The sequence below is a fragment of the Scatophagus argus genome, chromosome 20, assembly GCF_020382885.2.
Source record: "Scatophagus argus isolate fScaArg1 chromosome 20, fScaArg1.pri, whole genome shotgun sequence".
Taxonomy (NCBI): Eukaryota; Metazoa; Chordata; class Actinopteri; family Scatophagidae; genus Scatophagus; species Scatophagus argus.
In genome coordinates this window covers 19,468,354-19,487,800 of record NC_058512.1, presented here as the reverse complement: position 1 = coordinate 19,487,800, position 19,447 = coordinate 19,468,354, and the positions used below count along the sequence as shown (strand labels likewise).

Below are 19,447 nucleotides of genomic sequence, written 5' to 3'. Positions count from 1 at the left end.
TAATGGCTTGTGTGCAGCGAAGCAGAAGTGCACACAGAGTTGGCCGTAAGTCTGAGTTGACTGTAAATGTCCAGTGCAAGTCACAGTCACTTGGTAAATAAATGCTACAACTTCTCGAGACCAAGCAGAGCTCCTGTGTGCTGTTTCGCCACTGTTTGTAAAGTGAAGGGGGGTTAGCAACGATGCAGAAGTTAGCTTGAGCCCAGGAGGGAAATCTCCCCTGTTTCCCAACCACGGTCTGTAAACTAAGCAGAGAAAAGGTTAACATGGAGGCTTCAGAAATCTTACAAATTACCTCAGCCCTGGTAAATTTATAAGCATACTGTAAAATTATACATTTTTTTTGTTATATAAATCTGTGGCACCTGCTTTTGTTTGGTAGAGTAAAATATGTCATAGAGCTGGGTATACAGCTCATTTTTAGTTAACTGTTATTCTTTCTTTTATTACGAAAATAAAATTCTTTATTAAAGAAAAGTTGATTTCTGTTTGTATATGCTGTCAATTATAGTTCTTAGAAAGAACATCTGAATCACCAAAAATCTGTATTGGCAGGTCACACAAAAAAATGGGGAAATTAGTCAAGAATATTGCAATTACTGGTGCACCTCTAGTTCCAAAAAATGGGCTGATTTATATTGTTATACTGAGTTGTTGATGTCAGTGTGGTATATTATCTCTTTGGAGAACATGATATTGCATTGACCTTTGACCCATTCTAATGTTCTACTGTTTGTGATGCTTTCTTCTTGCAGCTGAGTTGAACGTAATCGCCCCCATCATCTCCAACTTTTTCTTGGCATCCTATGCCTTGATCAACTTTTCTGTGTTCCACGCATCACTGGCTAATTCACCAGGTAAGATCAAGACTCGGAAATGTCAGAAATATAAGAGGATATTTTAGATTAAGATGTAAGACAGGGGAACTTACCTTAAGAGACGATGATAAAACGAGCAGCTATGATAGCAGGGTCATGAGTGATATGCCTTTTAACAATGATTATGATGGGAAATGATGGACTTTCAAAAGGAATCACTTGAAGCACTCAGACATGCGCTAGGCTGTGGGGTGTCTCACAGAGCTTAGAGCAGAGCATTACTTAAAGGAAGTATGTTGTACAATTGATGTGGATTTTCGTGGTGTACTGCAATAAGAGTCAGATGATCATTTACACGATTTGCCATTTTGGCTTTAAATGTGTCAGTGTAATCCAGGTGACTATTCTTTAACTGTTTTTTTTTTTCACTGATGAGATGTTAAAGTCTCCTTTTTAAAATGACAATAAACCAGACATCATGTAAATTGAGGACAAGAGAAAGCAGAGTAAAAATTAGACAACATGTGAAATCAGGACAAGAGACAAGAGGGTAAAAAAATTAACTAAACAAAGGATTAGAAGTGTGTAGATTAGAGGAGGTTAGAAAAATAGAATGTCATTATGCACAGTAGAAAATATATCAACTTTGGCTTCTATAAGCCAGAAAATTTATGTTAATATTTTTAAAATGGTCTTTAGTTCTAGCAATTTAAGGTTAAATTAAAGTTCCCCCTTTAAAATGAACCTGTTACACCATATAAACAACACAACTCCAAAATACCCAAAACCTGTTTCTCTTCTCTATCTTCTCTGACTCCTTGAAACAAAAGCACATTTAACACAATGTGCAATATTCAGTTTCTGACAAAGGAAATCCATTTCTAGATCCGCATTTTTAAGAAAGACTCAGAAAGCACTGTATATGTATATGTATGTATATATGTATACTGAGTTTTTATCGGCAGATAGAGTTTCATTATTTAGAGAACTTTCAGGGAAAACCTTCTTCAAATGGTTAAATGCTGTTTAAAGGCAGATGCATCGTGAGCTGTAATCTTCCTGGGACGACACAGTAGCATGAATGAGTGATGTTCACACAAATTGAGTGAGGTGACTTGCTAGGCCTGGTCTCTGCTCACATACTACTACATAAAAATCTTACCCTATATATTTATTAGTTATTTGTTTTTAGAAGGGTCAGTTCACTATTATTTATCGAAAACCATTTGCTGTTACCTCAAATGCTATACATCTGTGTAGTTTTGTTTAATTTATTGCTTTTGGATATCTGATACATTTAAATTTATTGTGTGATCCATACAGTGAAATAACATAAATTCTTGAACAGAAACAGTTTTTAAGAAACAGTGTTACACTATGTTTTTTTTTATTAGCAAAGAGAAATGAACAAAACCTTGGTTCAGGTAACATTTTATTTTTTGCAACTTCACTGAAAGGAAGAGCTTTGATTTTTGACCAAGTGCCAAAATGCAAACTTAAATTTCTATTATTTATAATTTAATTAATTTAAATTATTTATATGTACACACAAATATTAAGATATAGATTTTAGAAAGAGTTAAGTTCAATAAAGAGTTATAATATTAGATTTTAATTGGTAAATGCTAAAACTGTTGATTTACTTTTCTGTTGATAGAAGAAATAAGACAAGTCAACTCCAAATACACTAGTCATTCTTAAATATCGAAATCTGCTCTTACTGAGGTATGCTGAATTATCAGTCATAAATTGGAGGTTCATGGCTGGTGTTTATTGTTAGCATAGTTAACTGCTAAACAGTAGAAATCACAGACACAAGTATCTCAAAACCTGTGTGGAAGGATCCCACTGTGGGTGAGTAAGAAAGTGTTTACATTTCTTTTGTAATAAGGCTGAACTGACCCTGTAGTGAGTAGCGGATGAAATGCATATGGTTGATTTTTATATATTGAGTTCTGTGCTTTTTTCCCCCCTCTCAATACCAAAGCTCTAGCAGAACTCCAGGTACAGATTTTCAGCTTCTGAATCCTCCAGAGCAGGTCATAAAATTACATGGACTTAAATGGTACATGACTCAAGCAGTAATACACCCACTGACTAATGGATTTTGCTGCCTTTGAAACCACAAACTATAAAGCCCATTTGGTGTCCTGGCCTCAGCAGGGCCAAACTCTCCCTGCATGGGACTGAGAGGAACAACCACATCAATGTACCCTTTATGTCCTGTTGTTTTTCATTATTGTAACCACACACAGTCTGGCTGTATCCCATTACTAAAACCCAACTAGTATAGTTTCTGTGATCCTCAATAAATAAATACGGTCCTTAATAGCTTCTATAATCCTCTGGTCTCCGATCTAACAGGTTGCTAACCCCCATTCTTTAACCCCAAGACACAACCAACTTTAACTTTATTCATGCTCTTTAACAGGAACATTTTAATATTAAACATTAAGACCATGTTGATGATTAAAAAATATAAGAAAATGTTTCCTTTCATGGAGGTCGAGAAGGGCAGTTACATCTGACCTTTTTATTATTTTTAAGTGTAGGTCTTACTTAATTAAGTCTTTGACAAGTTGGACCTTAACATAAAGTGCATTTCCTCAGTTTAACTATTAATTAAATAATTATTGACTTTACAAAGATTACAATACCAACACAGTATGTGAGCTGTACTTTGAGTTTGGTTGCCATTGTATGTCCTTTTTTTTGTTTTAACTTGTTTTCATTGGTGCTGTAGGGTGGCGTCCCAGCTTCAAATACTACAACATGTGGGTTTCTCTGGCTGGAGCTGTACTGTGCTGTGTTGTGATGTTTGTTATCAACTGGTGGGCTGCTCTCCTGACCAATGTCATTGTTCTGGGTCTCTTTATCTATGTCAGCTACAAGAAGCCAGGTGAGTTACAATTGTACAATTGAGTTCATGACAACATTTCTTGTTCTGACCAACAGTTTACAGAGTTATGTTTTATGTTTGAGTTTTAGTCTTCAGATAAAATAAGCACATTATATTCAGAAATGCTTTAAATCTTGAAATTGACTGAAAAAGGAAAAGAAACTCTTGAAGTGCGGTGACTATTTTAGCCTAGCGTTACCAAAAAAATACAGCACATTGCTACGTGATGCTTAGGCCAACACACATCATTTGTAAATCTTCAAACACAAGGCTGGTCTCACAGCTCTGCACACAAACCTGTGTGCACACTCACTTTAGCATGCAGCTACAAACACACACACACACACACACACACACACAAGGAGTTCACTGCCTGTAAGTACATGGGTCAGATGGCCTTCGGCCCAGCAGGACGACACATAAACATAGTTCCTAACTGCACTGTGTGTTTCTGCCTGCATGTGTCCTTCCGTCCAGATGTTAACTGGGGCTCATCGACCCAGGCTCTGACCTACCACCAGGCCCTGACCCACACTCTGCACCTCAGTGGAGTGGAGGACCACATCAAAAACTTCAGGTATCAAACACAAAGAAGCACCCTCTACTAACTAAACATCGTGACTGCTCAAGCAGGCAGCATTTTTCTGAAGATATCCAGCATTCCTATCAGACTGAAAGTGTAGTTGTGACTCCATGTGCTGACATTTTACCATATATGTTACAATGCTAATCAGATCATTTGTTAGCATGCTACAACATGACCCAGTCAGCAATGTTTTGACACACAAACAAGTTCAGTATCAGTATCATCACGCTATAACCTACGTACCATATGTGGTAGTGGTATGAGAAACAAATGGACTTGAATTGAAAAGTAGCTGTAATCACTTCTCAGTCACTCTTTTTTTTTTTTTGATAATGAGCCCTACAGATTTTGGGTCTGAGTTAACAAAATTTGATGAAAGATGATCAAGTTAGGGCTACTGTCAAACTGCACTGACAGCTCACATACTTTTAGTCGGTGTCCAACTCAGTCATAGTTTGCAGTAAAGACACACAATTGCTGTCTACAAAATTTGCTGCAAATCATTTCGAAAATAAAAAAAGAGAAAAAGCAGTGTAGTACTTTGTGCTGTGTAGCATAATATTGAACTTTGTCTGTGGTAAAGGCTGGGTGGTGTGGTTGAAGTCACTATTAATTGCTCCATTATGGGTGTATGATGTATCATGAAATGGAAAATGTACACAACATATACACATAATATCACCAAATTTATTTAATGATTGTGTCAAAACAATTACTGTTACATATTAAATGAGAAAATAAAGACTTATTTTCTAGGTTTTGTGTAATGGCTTGCTAGGGATCATTCATTTGTAAAACAATGTACATTTATATGATCATATTGTCAACATTAGTTTCTTGATGAGTATTGAATCATCAAACTCTGTTTGTAGCGATGTTTACCAAATACTGTAATTATTTTATGAAATTATTATTTGTATTATTAGTACAGTTTTTATTTGTATTATTTGTACAGTTTCACCACCTCATGGAAATTTATAGCAAATGCACTCATGAAAAAAAAAGATAATCATTTATATAGCTACCATTTTACATGTTCTGTTAATGCTTGCACATGCAGTGCATGGTGCACAGATGTTTTTGGGGAAATACTAGTGATATTACGCGTTTGGATTGTTCCCATGGAAGCTACCCAACTAGGAGATTAAAAACATCTGATGTTGTCTTCAGAATGACTCAAGTGAGCGCCTCCATTAAATCCTTTGGTGCTTAACATATTTGCTTTGATGTGCGCTACTCTGCTCCTGTTTTATTTTTGTCTTGAGATAATAAGACTAGAGGCCACTGTGAAGTTCAGAAGAAAAGCTGCTGCAGATATGAAAGCAAGATGATAAATATGACATCAATGTGTCTGACTGTAGACCCCAGTGTTTGGTGATGACTGGTTACCCCAACTCTCGTCCAGCTCTTCTTGACCTGGTCCACAGCTTTACTAAGAATGTAGGCCTGATGATCTGCGGACATGTTCGCACGGTAAGCAGATACTCTGTTATTCTTCTTCTGCCATTTGTGACTATGAAGAGATTATGAAAAACCCACAAATTGTCCTGAATCACTTCAGAAACTCCATGAAGCTGAAATATGATATTACTGATAAAAAGCATTTCATTAAATACTGCACATGATTTTGGAAAAAAAAAAAAAGCTCTCACACAGATTTTCAGCATGTTCCTCCACTTATCCACAGCAGCCAACCTTATCATTGTGGATATTGGTATTAATAGGAAACTAATAAAACTGTCAAACTTCCTCTCATATATTTTAACTCCTTGTACTCCCAATACAACAAATCATATTTTGCTCTTACTACATCTTCATCCATTGGAAATCCCTGAGCAAAATATTTCTAGAACTGGCAAGACGAGAAGGCACAAAGACTCTGGGAAAAGAGTAGTTAGTAACGTGTTAATGGGACATGACTATGTACAGAAGCAGAGGAAAAGCAGAGAGAAACTCGTTGGCGGTCCATGGCCAGCCCTAAGCTTTATCAAAAAAGGGAAAGTGTTAAATCTACTCTTAAACGTTCAGAGGGTGTCTGCCTCCCAGGTTGAAACAGGAAGATAGTTCCACAAGTGAGGAGCTTGATAACTGGTTCCTGGTTCCTAATCTATGTTTGGAGACTCTAGGCACTACAAGTATCACACGGTCAAGGTAGTGCGATCCAATTTGTTTCTATGATGTTTAGGGACCAGCACAATAAGTTGAGTTTTGTCTGAGCAAGTCATCCAGATTTTTATGTCTTTACGACATGCCCGAAGTTTGGATAACTGATTGGTTTCATTGATAAGTATAATTGCGTGTCATCCGCATAACAATGAAAATGTATAGAGTGTTTATGTTTTTCAGTAGGATGAACTCAGTTAATTGTATATATGAATTTATTTATGTGTGTGTGCATGGGTGCAGGGCTACAGAAGGCCGAACCTTAAAGACCTGGCCACAGACCAGGCCCGATACCAGCGCTGGCTGCTGAAGAAGGAGTGCAAGGCCTTCTACACGCCGGTGTTCGCCGACGACATGAGGCAGGGCACGCAGTACCTTCTCCAGGTGGGGAAAATAGAAATGTGACAGTGATGCCAAGAAAAACATTTCAAATGATTACAGCCCCTTTTCCTCTGGAGGATATCACTGAGTGAGCATAAAACAGCTACAGTGAGAAGCATCAAGAAGCACTGAACTCTTATAGACCCACACAGGAAAAGAGCCAGCAGTGCTGATCAGTGTACTGATACTTTATTTGTTGGTCTTGATAAGGACATGCTTCCAACGGCACATGTTTCACCATTGTTTAAAAATCTTGGTAATGAGAAATGTTTTAAATTATTTTAATTTGCTTGAGGATAATTCTCTTCATTTTCTAAGAGGCTATGCATTTTATGCACTTTGGGCCCTGCATATCCTTAAAGTGTCTCAAACTTGTCAAATCAAAGTCATGTTATTTTCATACAGCTATCTATATTCTGTATTGCTTATCCATGCAGGGGGGGCTGTCCCAGCTGACAACAGGCAAGTGGCCTGGTACACCCTAGACTGTTTGCCAGTAAATCACATTCAGGCCTAGGGGCAATGTAGAGCAGCCAGTTAACCTAATTTGCATCTTTTGGCACAGAAGGACTCAGACTCGAGCCTGGAACACTCTTGATCTGAGGCAGCAGTGCTAACTGCTGCACCCCTGTGCAGTGCTATATAACTAACTTGAACAACATATCAGCTAAAAACAATTCCAATTATAACAACCTGTCATGTTTGTCCTTTGTAATGTTGATCTGATGTGATGTTTATTGCATGTATGTTTCTTTCGCCCCTTCACCCGGCCGACTATCAGCAGGATAGTTCTCCCTTGCGAGCCGGGTCCTGCTCAAGGTTTCTTCCTGTTAAAAGGGAGTTTTTCCTTGCCACTGTCTGCTTGCTCGGGGGTTCAGGCTCTGGGTCTCTGTAAAGCATCTAGAGGCAATTTTGATTGTATAAGGTGCTATATAAATAAATAAAAAATTGAAATTTTTATACATGTAAATGATTCTCAAGAAAAAAGAAATAATAATTCAGGAGGGAGATAAAAGATAAGACTGGCATCAATCTGTTTTCCTTACTACCCACAAATCACATGAAAATACTCTCAATACATTCTGACCATTAAGCTTCAAGCTCATTGGTTCCTGCTATGTATGTGGAATGAGTCAATATAAACAACATTATTTTGTGTTCATGGTTATGAAGGAACATGTCACCCAGTGCAACTGTGTGGCTTACTAATGTGTTTTTAATAGAGGAACAATGTATCTGATTTTGGTACAGAGAATGACTGTCTATTATTTTTATCTGAGAAATGAGTAAAGTTTTGAATTTATTTAATTGCAAGTGTGAATTGTGAATTGTCCTCTTCTAAGGCTGTTGGCTTGGGTCGTCTCAAGCCAAACACACTGGTGCTGGGCTTCAAGAACGACTGGAGGGACGGTGACATGATGAATGTGGAGACTTACATCAGTATGATCCAGTAAGTTGATCTGCCTGAGTGGAAAATGGAAAGTTAGTGGTCACAAACTTGGACTTTGAAAATATAATAGTAATGTAATATGGATGACACACACAATAGAGGCAGCATGTTATTAGCTCAGTGTTCTTTTATTCATTTATCTTGCTTGAGGAGGCAGTTGAATTTGAAATACTTGGACACAGTTCACTTCAATTAATTTATATAAAAAAAAAAAAATCACAAATCATAACGAGAGGTCTAGACCATGCTCTTTGATGTAGTATTTACGGACAGAGATACTCAGCATCAAAGATTCATCAAAGATTTTCAGTTTACTCTGACATAAAACAAAGAAGAGCATAAAGAGGGTGTTTGACATTTTTGAAAATGACTCACATTATTTTCCCCACAGTTTGATTTTGTCAGTTGAATGATCGTTGGGAGTGTGTTTGCCCCCCCAGATAGGCTACTCAAACGTTTGTATGAGATATGAGAAGTTTACACACAGTGCGTTTCGTTGGTTTCAGTTAGTTTTTGGTAGCATGATGAATGTACTTAGGAATGTGTACCACATAAGAACAACATATACTGAAACCTCTGCTTTCAAACAAGATTTTAACTCAGATCTCATCTTTATGTAACAATGCAGGTTTGTCTTAATGGGCATTTTCATTTTATAATATGCTTCATTTGTATGTGAATTATTAACAGACATGTTTTCAATGAAATAAACTAAAGTTTAGTACAAAATGCCATTGCTGCTCTAGCCATTACTGTAATAGAGATCACAGTATTCCTCACAGACACACAGTACAGTAAGAACTGGTGCCATTACACACACTGTGTATATACTTAACACAGGAGTACAGTGTTTGTCCATGTGAAATACTGTGTGCCTGCTGAACCCTAAATCAGTCATGTGAGACTGTGAGTGGAAGACTTATGAGTTTGGGGATTTAGGTCAGAGATGGTTCAGCCCTACAATATTAAAACTGAGCTAATGCGTCCAGCAATGTGCCCTTAATTTTCCATCCGGCAAGTAGCTATGTACACACTACAAGGTTTAATCTGCAACCTTGTTTGAACCTGGCGTTTGTTACGTGCTTCTTATTTGTCCTCCTCTTTAAATGGTTCACGTCTTTGTGACTCGAGTCTCTGTTTGGCTGTCCTCCGCTTATGTGAATCTTTCGTTTCTGTGTTCTTCCTCTCAGCGATGCCTTTGACTTCCAGTTTGGTGCCGTCATTCTGCGACTGAAAGAGGGCCTGGATGTGTCTCATATCCAAGGACAAGGTATCAAACACATCAGTACACACACAAAGAGGCAGTATGGTTGAAGTCAGTATAATTTTTCTATATTCATATGTAACAAACGTTTTGTCATATTGCCATATTTTAACGTCCCATATGTATGAGATAATCAAACATGACCCGAATCAGCAGAGATGTGGATCATATATGTTCTATGGGCTTGTAGACTACACATTTCTAACAAAAAGTCTAAGTTCTAAACTTTGGATGTGGGATTTGAAAGATAAAAGTGTTTGTCAGGCAAGAGGGTCTAAAAACATAAGTTGTTGAGCCCTAGAGATGTGCCAAGCTCATGCTCAGGTCTGTTCATGGACTGCTATTGGATAAAATAAAGCCTGCCAAAATTTGATCTTGTGTTTGTCTATCTCACAGAAGCCTTCTGTGGCGCAACATTTCATTGCATTATTATATAAAAAATGATCTGTGTGCACCAATGAGTGACTTCACACTGAGATCACATACACTTCATAACACCTCTTCAGTCCCAAACTTTATAGAAGTGAAAAAACTAAATCAGTTGCCTAACCCATGTCCAAAACAGATGCTGTCTTCACTCTCACAGTCTTTGAAAAAATCTTTCTGATTCCCACAGTTTATTTACTATCTCACCTTACCTTGTTTTCTCTTCTTCCTGCAACTCTCCATCTGTCCTCTCATTCCATTTTCCTACCAGATGACTTGCTGTCCTCCCAGGAGAAATCATCAGGAATGAAAGATGTGATTGTGTCCATAGACACCAGCAAAGACTCTGACGCTGATTCATCCAAGCCATCCTCCAAGGCCACCAGCCTCCAGAACAGTCCGGCTATACAGAAAGGTCAGTCAGCCTTTGTATGAGTGTCTCTGCATTCATGTTAATTATTTTTTCATCAAGATGAAAGTTGATGTTAATGTTGTTAATGGTCACAGCAGATGAGACACTGTTGATATGACTTCATTTGTGATGTTAGATTAATATTTTTGGCATATTCAAGCCCTTAAAGCATGTATGCACCGGAACCTTGGTATGTATGCATCATTCACAGCATCTCTATAATTGTTTAGGGTGCGTGTGCGTGTGTGTGTGTTTGTGTTTGAGTGTGTTTCTCAAACACCAGTTCAAGTCACGAGAGAGGAAGGCTTTTCTTCCAGGAAATCAGTTTAACACCATTCTCTGAGATCCCTCTTAATCCACCAACAGTTTCTCCTATTCTCTCTCTCACACACACACACACACACACACACACACAAAACGCACGCACTCTGACCGGAAGTCGCCCCAGTGACTCGTGACCCGAGTAGTCCCACTGGGCCCAATGTTGTTAGTCCACAGATTCCTCTCACACAAGCAAACACAGGAAGTGTTCCCACATTGTGGGAACGTTCCCGCCTCAAATCTGGATTCACATCTGAAAAGTTAAATACAGGATGAGCTAAGCTGACACAAAATTAAACACTTGTTTTTTTTGTTTGTTTTTTGTCAACGTTTAGCAAAAATTCAGACTCTTAGGTCGGTCTTACTTGTAGCTGTCAGCGTCGTTAGTGACTGCTCTTTACTTCACTGATATCCTCTTTTCTGTTAAGCTCCTGTTGGAATTTGCTCTTCATATAAACTGAACAATGCTTCCACCTGTTCTCTTGCTAAATATATTAACATTGCACTGGTTCCATCAGTACACTGTTGCCATTTTAACCTAAATACAACATTAAAGCTTATGGGTTGAGTTTAAGGTGTGACCCCCTCACCTGTATTTATCTGTACCGGTTGGATGCTCTCTGTTTGAGCAGTATGTTAACGAGTTAGCACGTTGTAATGTAGAAGTACACATTTATGAATGCCTGTTCTGTACGAGATCAGCTGAGGTGCCGCACACGTTGTTATCAAAGTGAAGATGATTGTAATCCTCTTAGTCCCAAAGCTCTGAGCTGAGCCATCATTAAGACCAGTTCCCCCTGTTACTTCTCTTCTGAGTCGCCCTCCTCGCTGTGTGACGTGTTCATCTGAATCCACGGTCTCAGTGAACTACAGCTTTGAGAGTTAGAACTGATTCATGCGTAAAAAATCATGAAAATCATCCAGTGGGAGTCAGAATGATTGAATTATAGTGCTGGCTCAAAGCCACTCCTTTTATTGTTCTGGTCAGAGCTGTGAGATTTCCAGAAAATCCAATTCCTGTCAGTGGAAAACTTTCAGGAGCTCAGGAAAATGTTTTTCCATGAAGCTGAGTGCCAGTGCTAGCATCATTCTCCTGTGTGTGTGTGTGTGTGTCTGATTTGTTGTACTTTTGATGCAGTTTTCTAAGTGTACATTTACTGTCGTACTTCATCTTGATTCGTGACCGAGCAGCCGTGGTTGTAGATTAATGGCACATCAAATCAACATTTCACCTCAGTTATGATTTATTTATTTATTTATTTTTCTCTCCTTTTGTCTCACATTTCCCAGATGACGATGATGATGGCAAAGCTACAACTCAGCCCCTGTTGAAAAAAGGCAGGAGATCCACTTTACTGGGTTCCCTTAAATCCTTTCTCTTGCGCTCTGTGCTCTGTTTAATATCTTACTCTCTTGTCTTTCTTTCCTCTTAAGTAATACTTCCCTTTCTTCTTGCTTCCCTTTCTCTTTTCATCACCTCATTCTTCACGGTGTATGAACATAGCGTCCCGCACCCTCCTGTCTCTGTCTTGTGTCTCTGCCTGTCTGTCCTGTGTTTCAGGCTATTTGGTTTTGGGGACTAACATTTAGTCTTTTCCCTCTTCCTCCTGCTGTCTGTTAACAGTCTCCAGCTTGTAGCTCAAGCCCAGTCTCTGACGCTGTGCTGTGTGTGATAGTGCCTTTAAGAGTATTTAATGTTGTAAGTGTGAGCCAACATTTCCATTTCCTCCAAAGTGTCTTGCCTGCTGCTTCTCGTCTCTCTGGAGGTGACAGTTTGTCTGCAGCTTTCTTTTCCAGGATGAAAACTGCTCTGTTTTTACGTTTCCAGCTCTGTGCAGCTAACTCCTCCCACAGCTTCTCTTCCTGTTTGTTTGCTGTTGTTAGTATTGATAGTGTTTTCTCTGTGCACATTAAACAAATCAACAGTTCATTCTAAAAATCATTAAAAAAAAACCCACCTTCAATAAACTTACAGATTTTACCAATTTATTTGAGCAAACATTTGATACAGTAGATATTGTTGTGTACTTGAGCTCACCTAGTCAGATGACAGATGACTGACCACGTGACTCACATACACTATGTAGACAAAAGTATTGAGATGGCGCTGCTTTTCAGCACTTGGGCTAGGCCCCTTAACTTCCAATGAAGGGACATTGAGAGCAAAGTCTTTTGGTCCAACATCAGTTCCTGGCCTCACTGATGCTCTACTGCATGAATGGGCAAAAAATTCCCACGGAAACACAGCAAAATCTTGCGGAAAACCTTTCCAGAAAAGTGGAAACTGTTATAGTTGCAAAGCAGTCAATGTTTTTAGAACGTTAGCTCATTAAAGTATCTGTTGGTGTAATGGTGAAATGTCCCAATACTTTGTTGTCCATATAGTGTATGTCCATTTTAATGATATTGTCCATTTACTTCAGCCAAAAATTAATCCATCACAAATGTCAGGATTTGGTGTTGTTCCGCTGATTTCTGACATTTTGTATCTGACATTTCATTTTTTTTTCTCTCTGGAGGATTTGAGACAAGCTGGTATGTAACTCAAATTCAGATCAAATTTGGTGACGCGCTGATTCGATGCCAGAAAAGATTGTCTTTGACTTTCCCCTCATTTGATGCTTTGAAAAATGATTTTCAAACATATTGGTCATTTTTTTGGTAATCCGACATTTATTACAGCAAGCAAAACTGCTGGGGTGTTTAACCCCCTCAGATCTGACAGCTCCAAAATCCACAATTCTTCTCTACAAATCAATCAATCAATACAGAGGAAACGCTGATCACAGCTGCAGTGCTGAGGTTTGGCAGTTTGTCTTTTTAGTTTCAGGCTCAACACTATCCTACAGTTCATAGTCCACAGAGTCCATCACACCATGACTGACACATCCCAGTTACACACAGTTTTCCCACCTGATTGTTTGGTCGCTATTCCACTCAGGACCCCGAACAGGCTGATCAGTGATTGTAATTCCAGTTTGATGCTGTTGTGTTGATGTCATTTGTCCTCTGATGTATGTTTGTATGTGTGTGTGTGTGTGTGTGTGTGTTTGGCGACTGTCCTTGCAGATAAGAAGAGTCCGACTGTCCCACTGAATGTGTCTGACCAGAGGTTGATGGAGGCCAGCCAGCAGTTCCAGAAGAAACAAGGGAAGGGCACAGTGGACGTCTGGTGGCTGTTTGATGATGGAGGTCAGTCACCATGTTGTGAATGGTAGTGAGCTAGTCTCTACTGCGTGAGAAGCAAGAAAAAGAAATAACATCTATTACTGTTAACTGACATCACAGCTTGTATGTTTGGGCAAGTGTGGGCAACCAGGCATCAGCTTTTTGTTGCCAAAGTGAAATAATTCTGTTGGTATGTATTTTAAATCTGTATCTTTATTTAAATATATATAATAAGATATATAAAAGCCACAAAATGAAAAAACAAGTAGTGTGAGACACTGACTTCATCATGACTTCTGTATCTTGTATAGTGATTATGACCATGCCGCTCATAATTCAGCAAATAAAATGAAACGAAGAATAGAAATGTGTTTCGGAAAAGCTCGGTGTCTTAAAAATACAGTACACAGGTTATTCTTTTGAATGTTTAAGACCACATAAACATATTAAAAAGATATGGACAGAGACATGTGTGTTCACACAACCATATCAGTAATATTTAGTAGATCACTGTCAGCAGGGACCCCTGAATTTATAGTCCAGACTACAGAGAAATAAAAATCAATCCATCAACTTAGTCAGCGATGTGTTAGTCAATGGAGCTGACAAATCCAATATGTTTATATGATTTGATTTTTTTATTATTATTATTTTTTTTTTTTTGTATGGGTGGTATCTGTCAGTCCAGCACTGTGTAAACAAGTGAACAAGGCCAGAGGCATGACACTGTGACATGGGACGACTTTTGGATGACAAGTCATTTATCCTGCAGTGAAAGTGTGATGTCATGATATCTGAAAGATTTCCATTTGAAATGTTTTCCACATAAAGCATGTGAAAACAAGTCCTCACGTCACTTTGAAGTTGTTATTTTCCTTGTTGTTTACCCGTGGAAATCCATCTGCTGCGTCTCAGCACATGTATAACAGGAGCGCTATACGTCTTCAGGTCTGACCCTGTTGATCCCCTACCTGCTGACCAATAAGAAGAGGTGGAAAGACTGCAAGATCCGTGTCTTCATTGGAGGAAAGATCAACAGGATTGATCACGACAGACGAGCGTAAGTACTGCATGTTCTTCCTATCCACTATGTCCAGTTCAATCAAGCTTAACTCAGGTACGTTATAACATTAATTAGTATGAGTACTTTTACCACTGACTGCTTACTTACCTCAAAAAATACTACAAATACCACCAGTACTACTATTAATAATAGTAATAATCGTTAAAGATGGTAATCATTATTATTATTATTATTATCACTGTTATTGCTATACGAGGAGTTAATTGCTCTGTGTAGGTTCTGATTATCCTGTTCTTGTCTGATATATTCATTTTCATTGGTTGTTAGGTGCAACATAAGATATGGTCTGTTATTTAGTTTAAAAGAATTGAAAATTGAAAAAAATTAACTAAATTTGTAAACAGAATGTAAAGAAACAACAAGGCCGATGTTAGACCGAAGACTGTGCTGCACTTGTGCTGCACCGATATCCACTTAATGTTGCAACCAGCTCGCCCCAGCCCGTCCTGTCCCGTCGTACCGCTTTGTTCGCGTGAAAACGATGGTCTGACGACGTTAATACAACTCACCGAAACCATCTTGGTTTGTCCTTCCACAGTCATTTCTGTTTTGGTCTAAAATAAATCTTCAATTTGCTGAGGGAGACATGAAAATATTCAGGGTCCAACTGATACCAAACCGCTCTCTTCACCTTTCCCCACTTCCTGCCGGCAATGTCTTCCTGCGCCTGGTGTTATTGTCCTTGTAAGAGTGGCTGTAAATCACCTCCATATTGTACGGTGGCCATCAAGTACAACCACGCTGCAAATACAGAAACTCGCCGCATATGGGAAAACGCTGCAACGCCGCGAAATAACGACAATTAAATGTTTACTGAGAATGTGTAGTTATTTGGGCGAATCCATTTTGATGGTGTGATGAACTGAGACTGTTGTCTGCCTGGAGATAGAAGTACAACATTTTGACTCGAGAATTATGAAAATGGGTAATTAGTAAATTGTTGCCTTGTTGTGGGGAGAAGCTTTTCTCATCCGTTTCATTACTCTGTTAGTCATCTTACTTTGCTGAGCTTTTACTTCCATCTTTCGCTTTGACTCTCAGACTTAAGTTTTCCATATTTAAGTTTTAATATTAAAGTAAATGCCAGTGTTTATAGAAATTGCTTTCTTTCGTACAGTGCTGTAAGAGTGCTGATATTGATGTACAGTAAACAGGACATGATTAGCCTAGCTTAGCATTAAGAATGGAAGCAGGGGGAAACAGCTAGCATGGCTGCGTTTTGTTTGTTTTACCTGTACAAAAACAGACTTAAACGATACTATTGATAACCATATTCTTCTGTGCATCTTTGAAAGAAAACCAAGAAACTTGTTTCACATAATCTTTCATATTATGTTGAATTACAAGGACATAATATTTCCAATATTATGTACATGTGCATCAACCTTTTTTTCAGCTCAAATGCTTCTCTCACCCGCTGCTGCCTCCTTGCCACACATACATTATCTCACACACATACTCACACTCTTTGTCTCTTATTGTCCCCTACAGCTGCCTCCTACATCCTTTTGTTGGATAAAATTAGCTTGGTTCTAGCAGCTGAGCCTTTTATGTCTGTGTGCAAGCACACGGCACTTTGAAATCCTCTTTGTGTTTGTTTACTACAAACTGGCTGTTTCAACAGGTATCTGAAACTTGTTTCCCTGTCAAGCCTGCGTTGATCCAGAGTCCACAGTTTGATTGTATAGGTGCATTTTGTACAATGTAGTCTCCACAAGTTCTTCAGATTGATCCATGTATGTTGAATTGATTGTTTTTTTGTTTTTAAAGCTCACAGTCATGCACACTGGACATTTTATCACCGTATGAAGTGAGAATTTACATTTGTGAGCCCAGTATTCACTCTTGCTTAGCTCTGTGTTTGTCCCCACCAACCTTTGAGAAAAATATGTCTCTTTAGCTTCCCTTAAAACGGCTTTCTGCCTATGATTTTAGTGAAAGTAAATAGAAAAGTAAATACCCCTAGATTTTTGATTTATACTTATCTTGTTTTGTTTATCCTATTTTTATGCCTTTCACTTTTCTTTCTTGGTCGGGAATACTGCAAGTACAATGTCTGTACGAAAAAGAATTTCCCTTCGGGGATAAATAAAGCAATTCTGATTCTGATTCTGAAAAACCAGTTGGTTAGCCCCCAGAGTCTGGACTGTAAAAATAAGCACCGTAAAAACCAATTTTCTTTATTTTCTTCACTACACGTAACATTTTTCATATTGCATATTGTGATTTGACTGAATATTGATCAGAACAGCGCAAGAGTTTATTTTTTATTGGCTTTTCACGTTTGAAACCGCTAACATGACAACAGTCCGAAAACAAAAGCTATCCATTTGTGACAGATAATGCTTCCAAGCTCTTGGTTTCTTTGAAGTTAGAGCTGAAGGAAATGACTCTCATGTACAGAATGCCTCAGTGCTCCTGGTAAAGCCTGCCTTACCTGCCTCCACCCTCCCAGAAACATGTTCAAACAGAGCTATTTAAAGCAACTTCCTGGCCTTCAGGATGACTCAGTCAGAGGCTCCTGTCTCTGTCCACAGCTCCTTCCGTTGAAAATGTCTTGCAGCTGGTTTCCGGTATTTATCCCAAAGGTTATTGTTTTTTTTTGTTTTTTTTTTTCCTGTGCAGGATGGCCACTCTGCTGAGCAAGTTCAGGATAGACTTCTCAGACATCACTGTGCTGGGAGACATAAACACCAAGCCCAAGAAGGAACAGTAAGTCTTCTTCAGTCAGCTTCTCAGAGCAACAGTTTTCCACCAGCTCGGTCATGTTTTCACAGTTTTTCCCGCCATTTCTATCTGGTTAAAATCACTTTTTTTAGTCGTCATGCATATTCTTCTGGACATGCAACACTTGATAGAAATTTTCAGACAACAGCAGACTAGATAAAGACAAGCATTAATAAACAGATCATGAATAAATAAAAAATATTGCGTGGGGTGAGATGACCTGTGCTATATAATAACTAGAGTTTAATTCAATTCAATTCAATTCAGTTTATTTATATAGCGCCAATTCACAACAAAAGTTATCTCATGACACTTTCCAATTTGAGCAGGTCAAATTTAGCACGATGTCCATCAATTTTATTGTTCAACAAGTCATGTCGCCACCATGTTTTTACTTTGTCATTTGTTCTACTGCTTTTGAGCAACTGTCATTGAATTCATTACTCCCTGAAGATAATTCACATTAAAATCCTACCTGGTAAAATTGAACTATGTGAAAGTTTCAATTGAAACAAAACTGCAGAATGAAAAAAAATTGGTACTTTTGTGGACGCTACACACTACTACATAGGTTTCAACAGAACTTCTATTAAAGCTTCGTGGTGATTGGTCCATGCATTCTGTTGTAAAAGTGTCCAAGCACGCTTATCATGTCTCCAGAGTGTGTAACTGATAAAGATGAATGCTGAAACTGTTATAAGAACACCCAAATTTGAAAAAAGGATTTTATTTTCTTATATAACCCATTTTGCTTTAATAAAATTATAATTGACATAAAAATCAATAGAATATATAGTTGTATATTTACTATATGAATATTTAATGTTTCACATCAATCATTAGCCTGCATGAATTAATAGACGGAGTAGTCTGTGGCCAGAGGAAGGGTGAATCACTGCTGCCCTCATGTGGTCTGTTTGTGTAAAGACAATACTGACAAACGAGTTTAGAATTCACTGTTCTTTGAACAGATAATGATTAGAAAAATCAGCATGATTTGATGACTGATATTCTAGATATTTCTACATAACTTTTGGTAATGTGCATCCATGATAGTATTTTTGTCTTTTTCCTTAAAGGATTATTCTGTCATTAATATTATTAATAATGTTACACTCAACAAATTAATACTTGAGATCTGCCAACATGGGAACATTATTGCATCACTAAAACAGGAGTCAGAAACAAACAGACAGGTTGGAAAGGTTAGGTCTTTACAATATGTGCATACTGTGTATTTTGCTATGAAGCCGATACTTTCCCAAACAGCCATTTACTTGAGTTTTGAGGTTTTTTTGGATTGGTTTTAGTGCAGCCTACTTTTACTTGAGTAGATTCAAGTAATCACTACTTATAATCCTTTACACTTAGATGTATTAATTGGAGAAACTTTTATTTATTTATTTATTATTTTATTCATTCATCCTCATTGTGTTAAGAGGCACTTAAAAGCCCTGTATAAATACAAGTTAATTTGCCATATACCCTCCACCTCCTTCCCTTAGAAGAGAAAAAAAGGAGAACAGTAAAGATATTATCCAAACTGCCACTTGTAAACATCACAGTTTACAGAACAACATTCTGCTTCAACTTTGAACTACTGTAGTAACAACTAATTGTAGTTGTACACATTAGCAATATTTCAGGTACACCCCTTTCCGCTTGTAGTGATAATTTGTCAAAAAAAATAACTTTGTTTGTGCTCCTTGACCTGAGGATTGCCATAATTGATAGAAACAAAGACGAAA

At 38.0% G+C, this 19,447-nt stretch overlaps 1 protein-coding gene across 2 annotated transcripts in view; it reads left to right on the top strand.

The window, feature by feature from the left end:
• Positions 1–19,447, top strand: part of slc12a2 (solute carrier family 12 member 2) — a 50,526-nt gene that overhangs the window by 26,609 nt on the left and 4,470 nt on the right. The window contains exons 13-24 of one of the 2 annotated variants that reach the window (XM_046375129.1): positions 756–857; positions 3,562–3,717; positions 4,195–4,294; positions 5,665–5,776; positions 6,710–6,850; positions 8,191–8,297; positions 9,488–9,567; positions 10,259–10,402; positions 12,011–12,058; positions 13,790–13,912; positions 14,837–14,948; positions 17,598–17,684. In XM_046375129.1, the coding sequence (XP_046231085.1) occupies positions 756–857; positions 3,562–3,717; positions 4,195–4,294; positions 5,665–5,776; positions 6,710–6,850; positions 8,191–8,297; positions 9,488–9,567; positions 10,259–10,402; positions 12,011–12,058; positions 13,790–13,912; positions 14,837–14,948; positions 17,598–17,684 (1,312 nt within the window). The remainder of the gene's footprint in view (positions 1–755; positions 858–3,561; positions 3,718–4,194; positions 4,295–5,664; positions 5,777–6,709; positions 6,851–8,190; positions 8,298–9,487; positions 9,568–10,258; positions 10,403–12,010; positions 12,059–13,789; positions 13,913–14,836; positions 14,949–17,597; positions 17,685–19,447) is intronic. The other variant, XM_046375130.1, reaches the window with a different exon arrangement.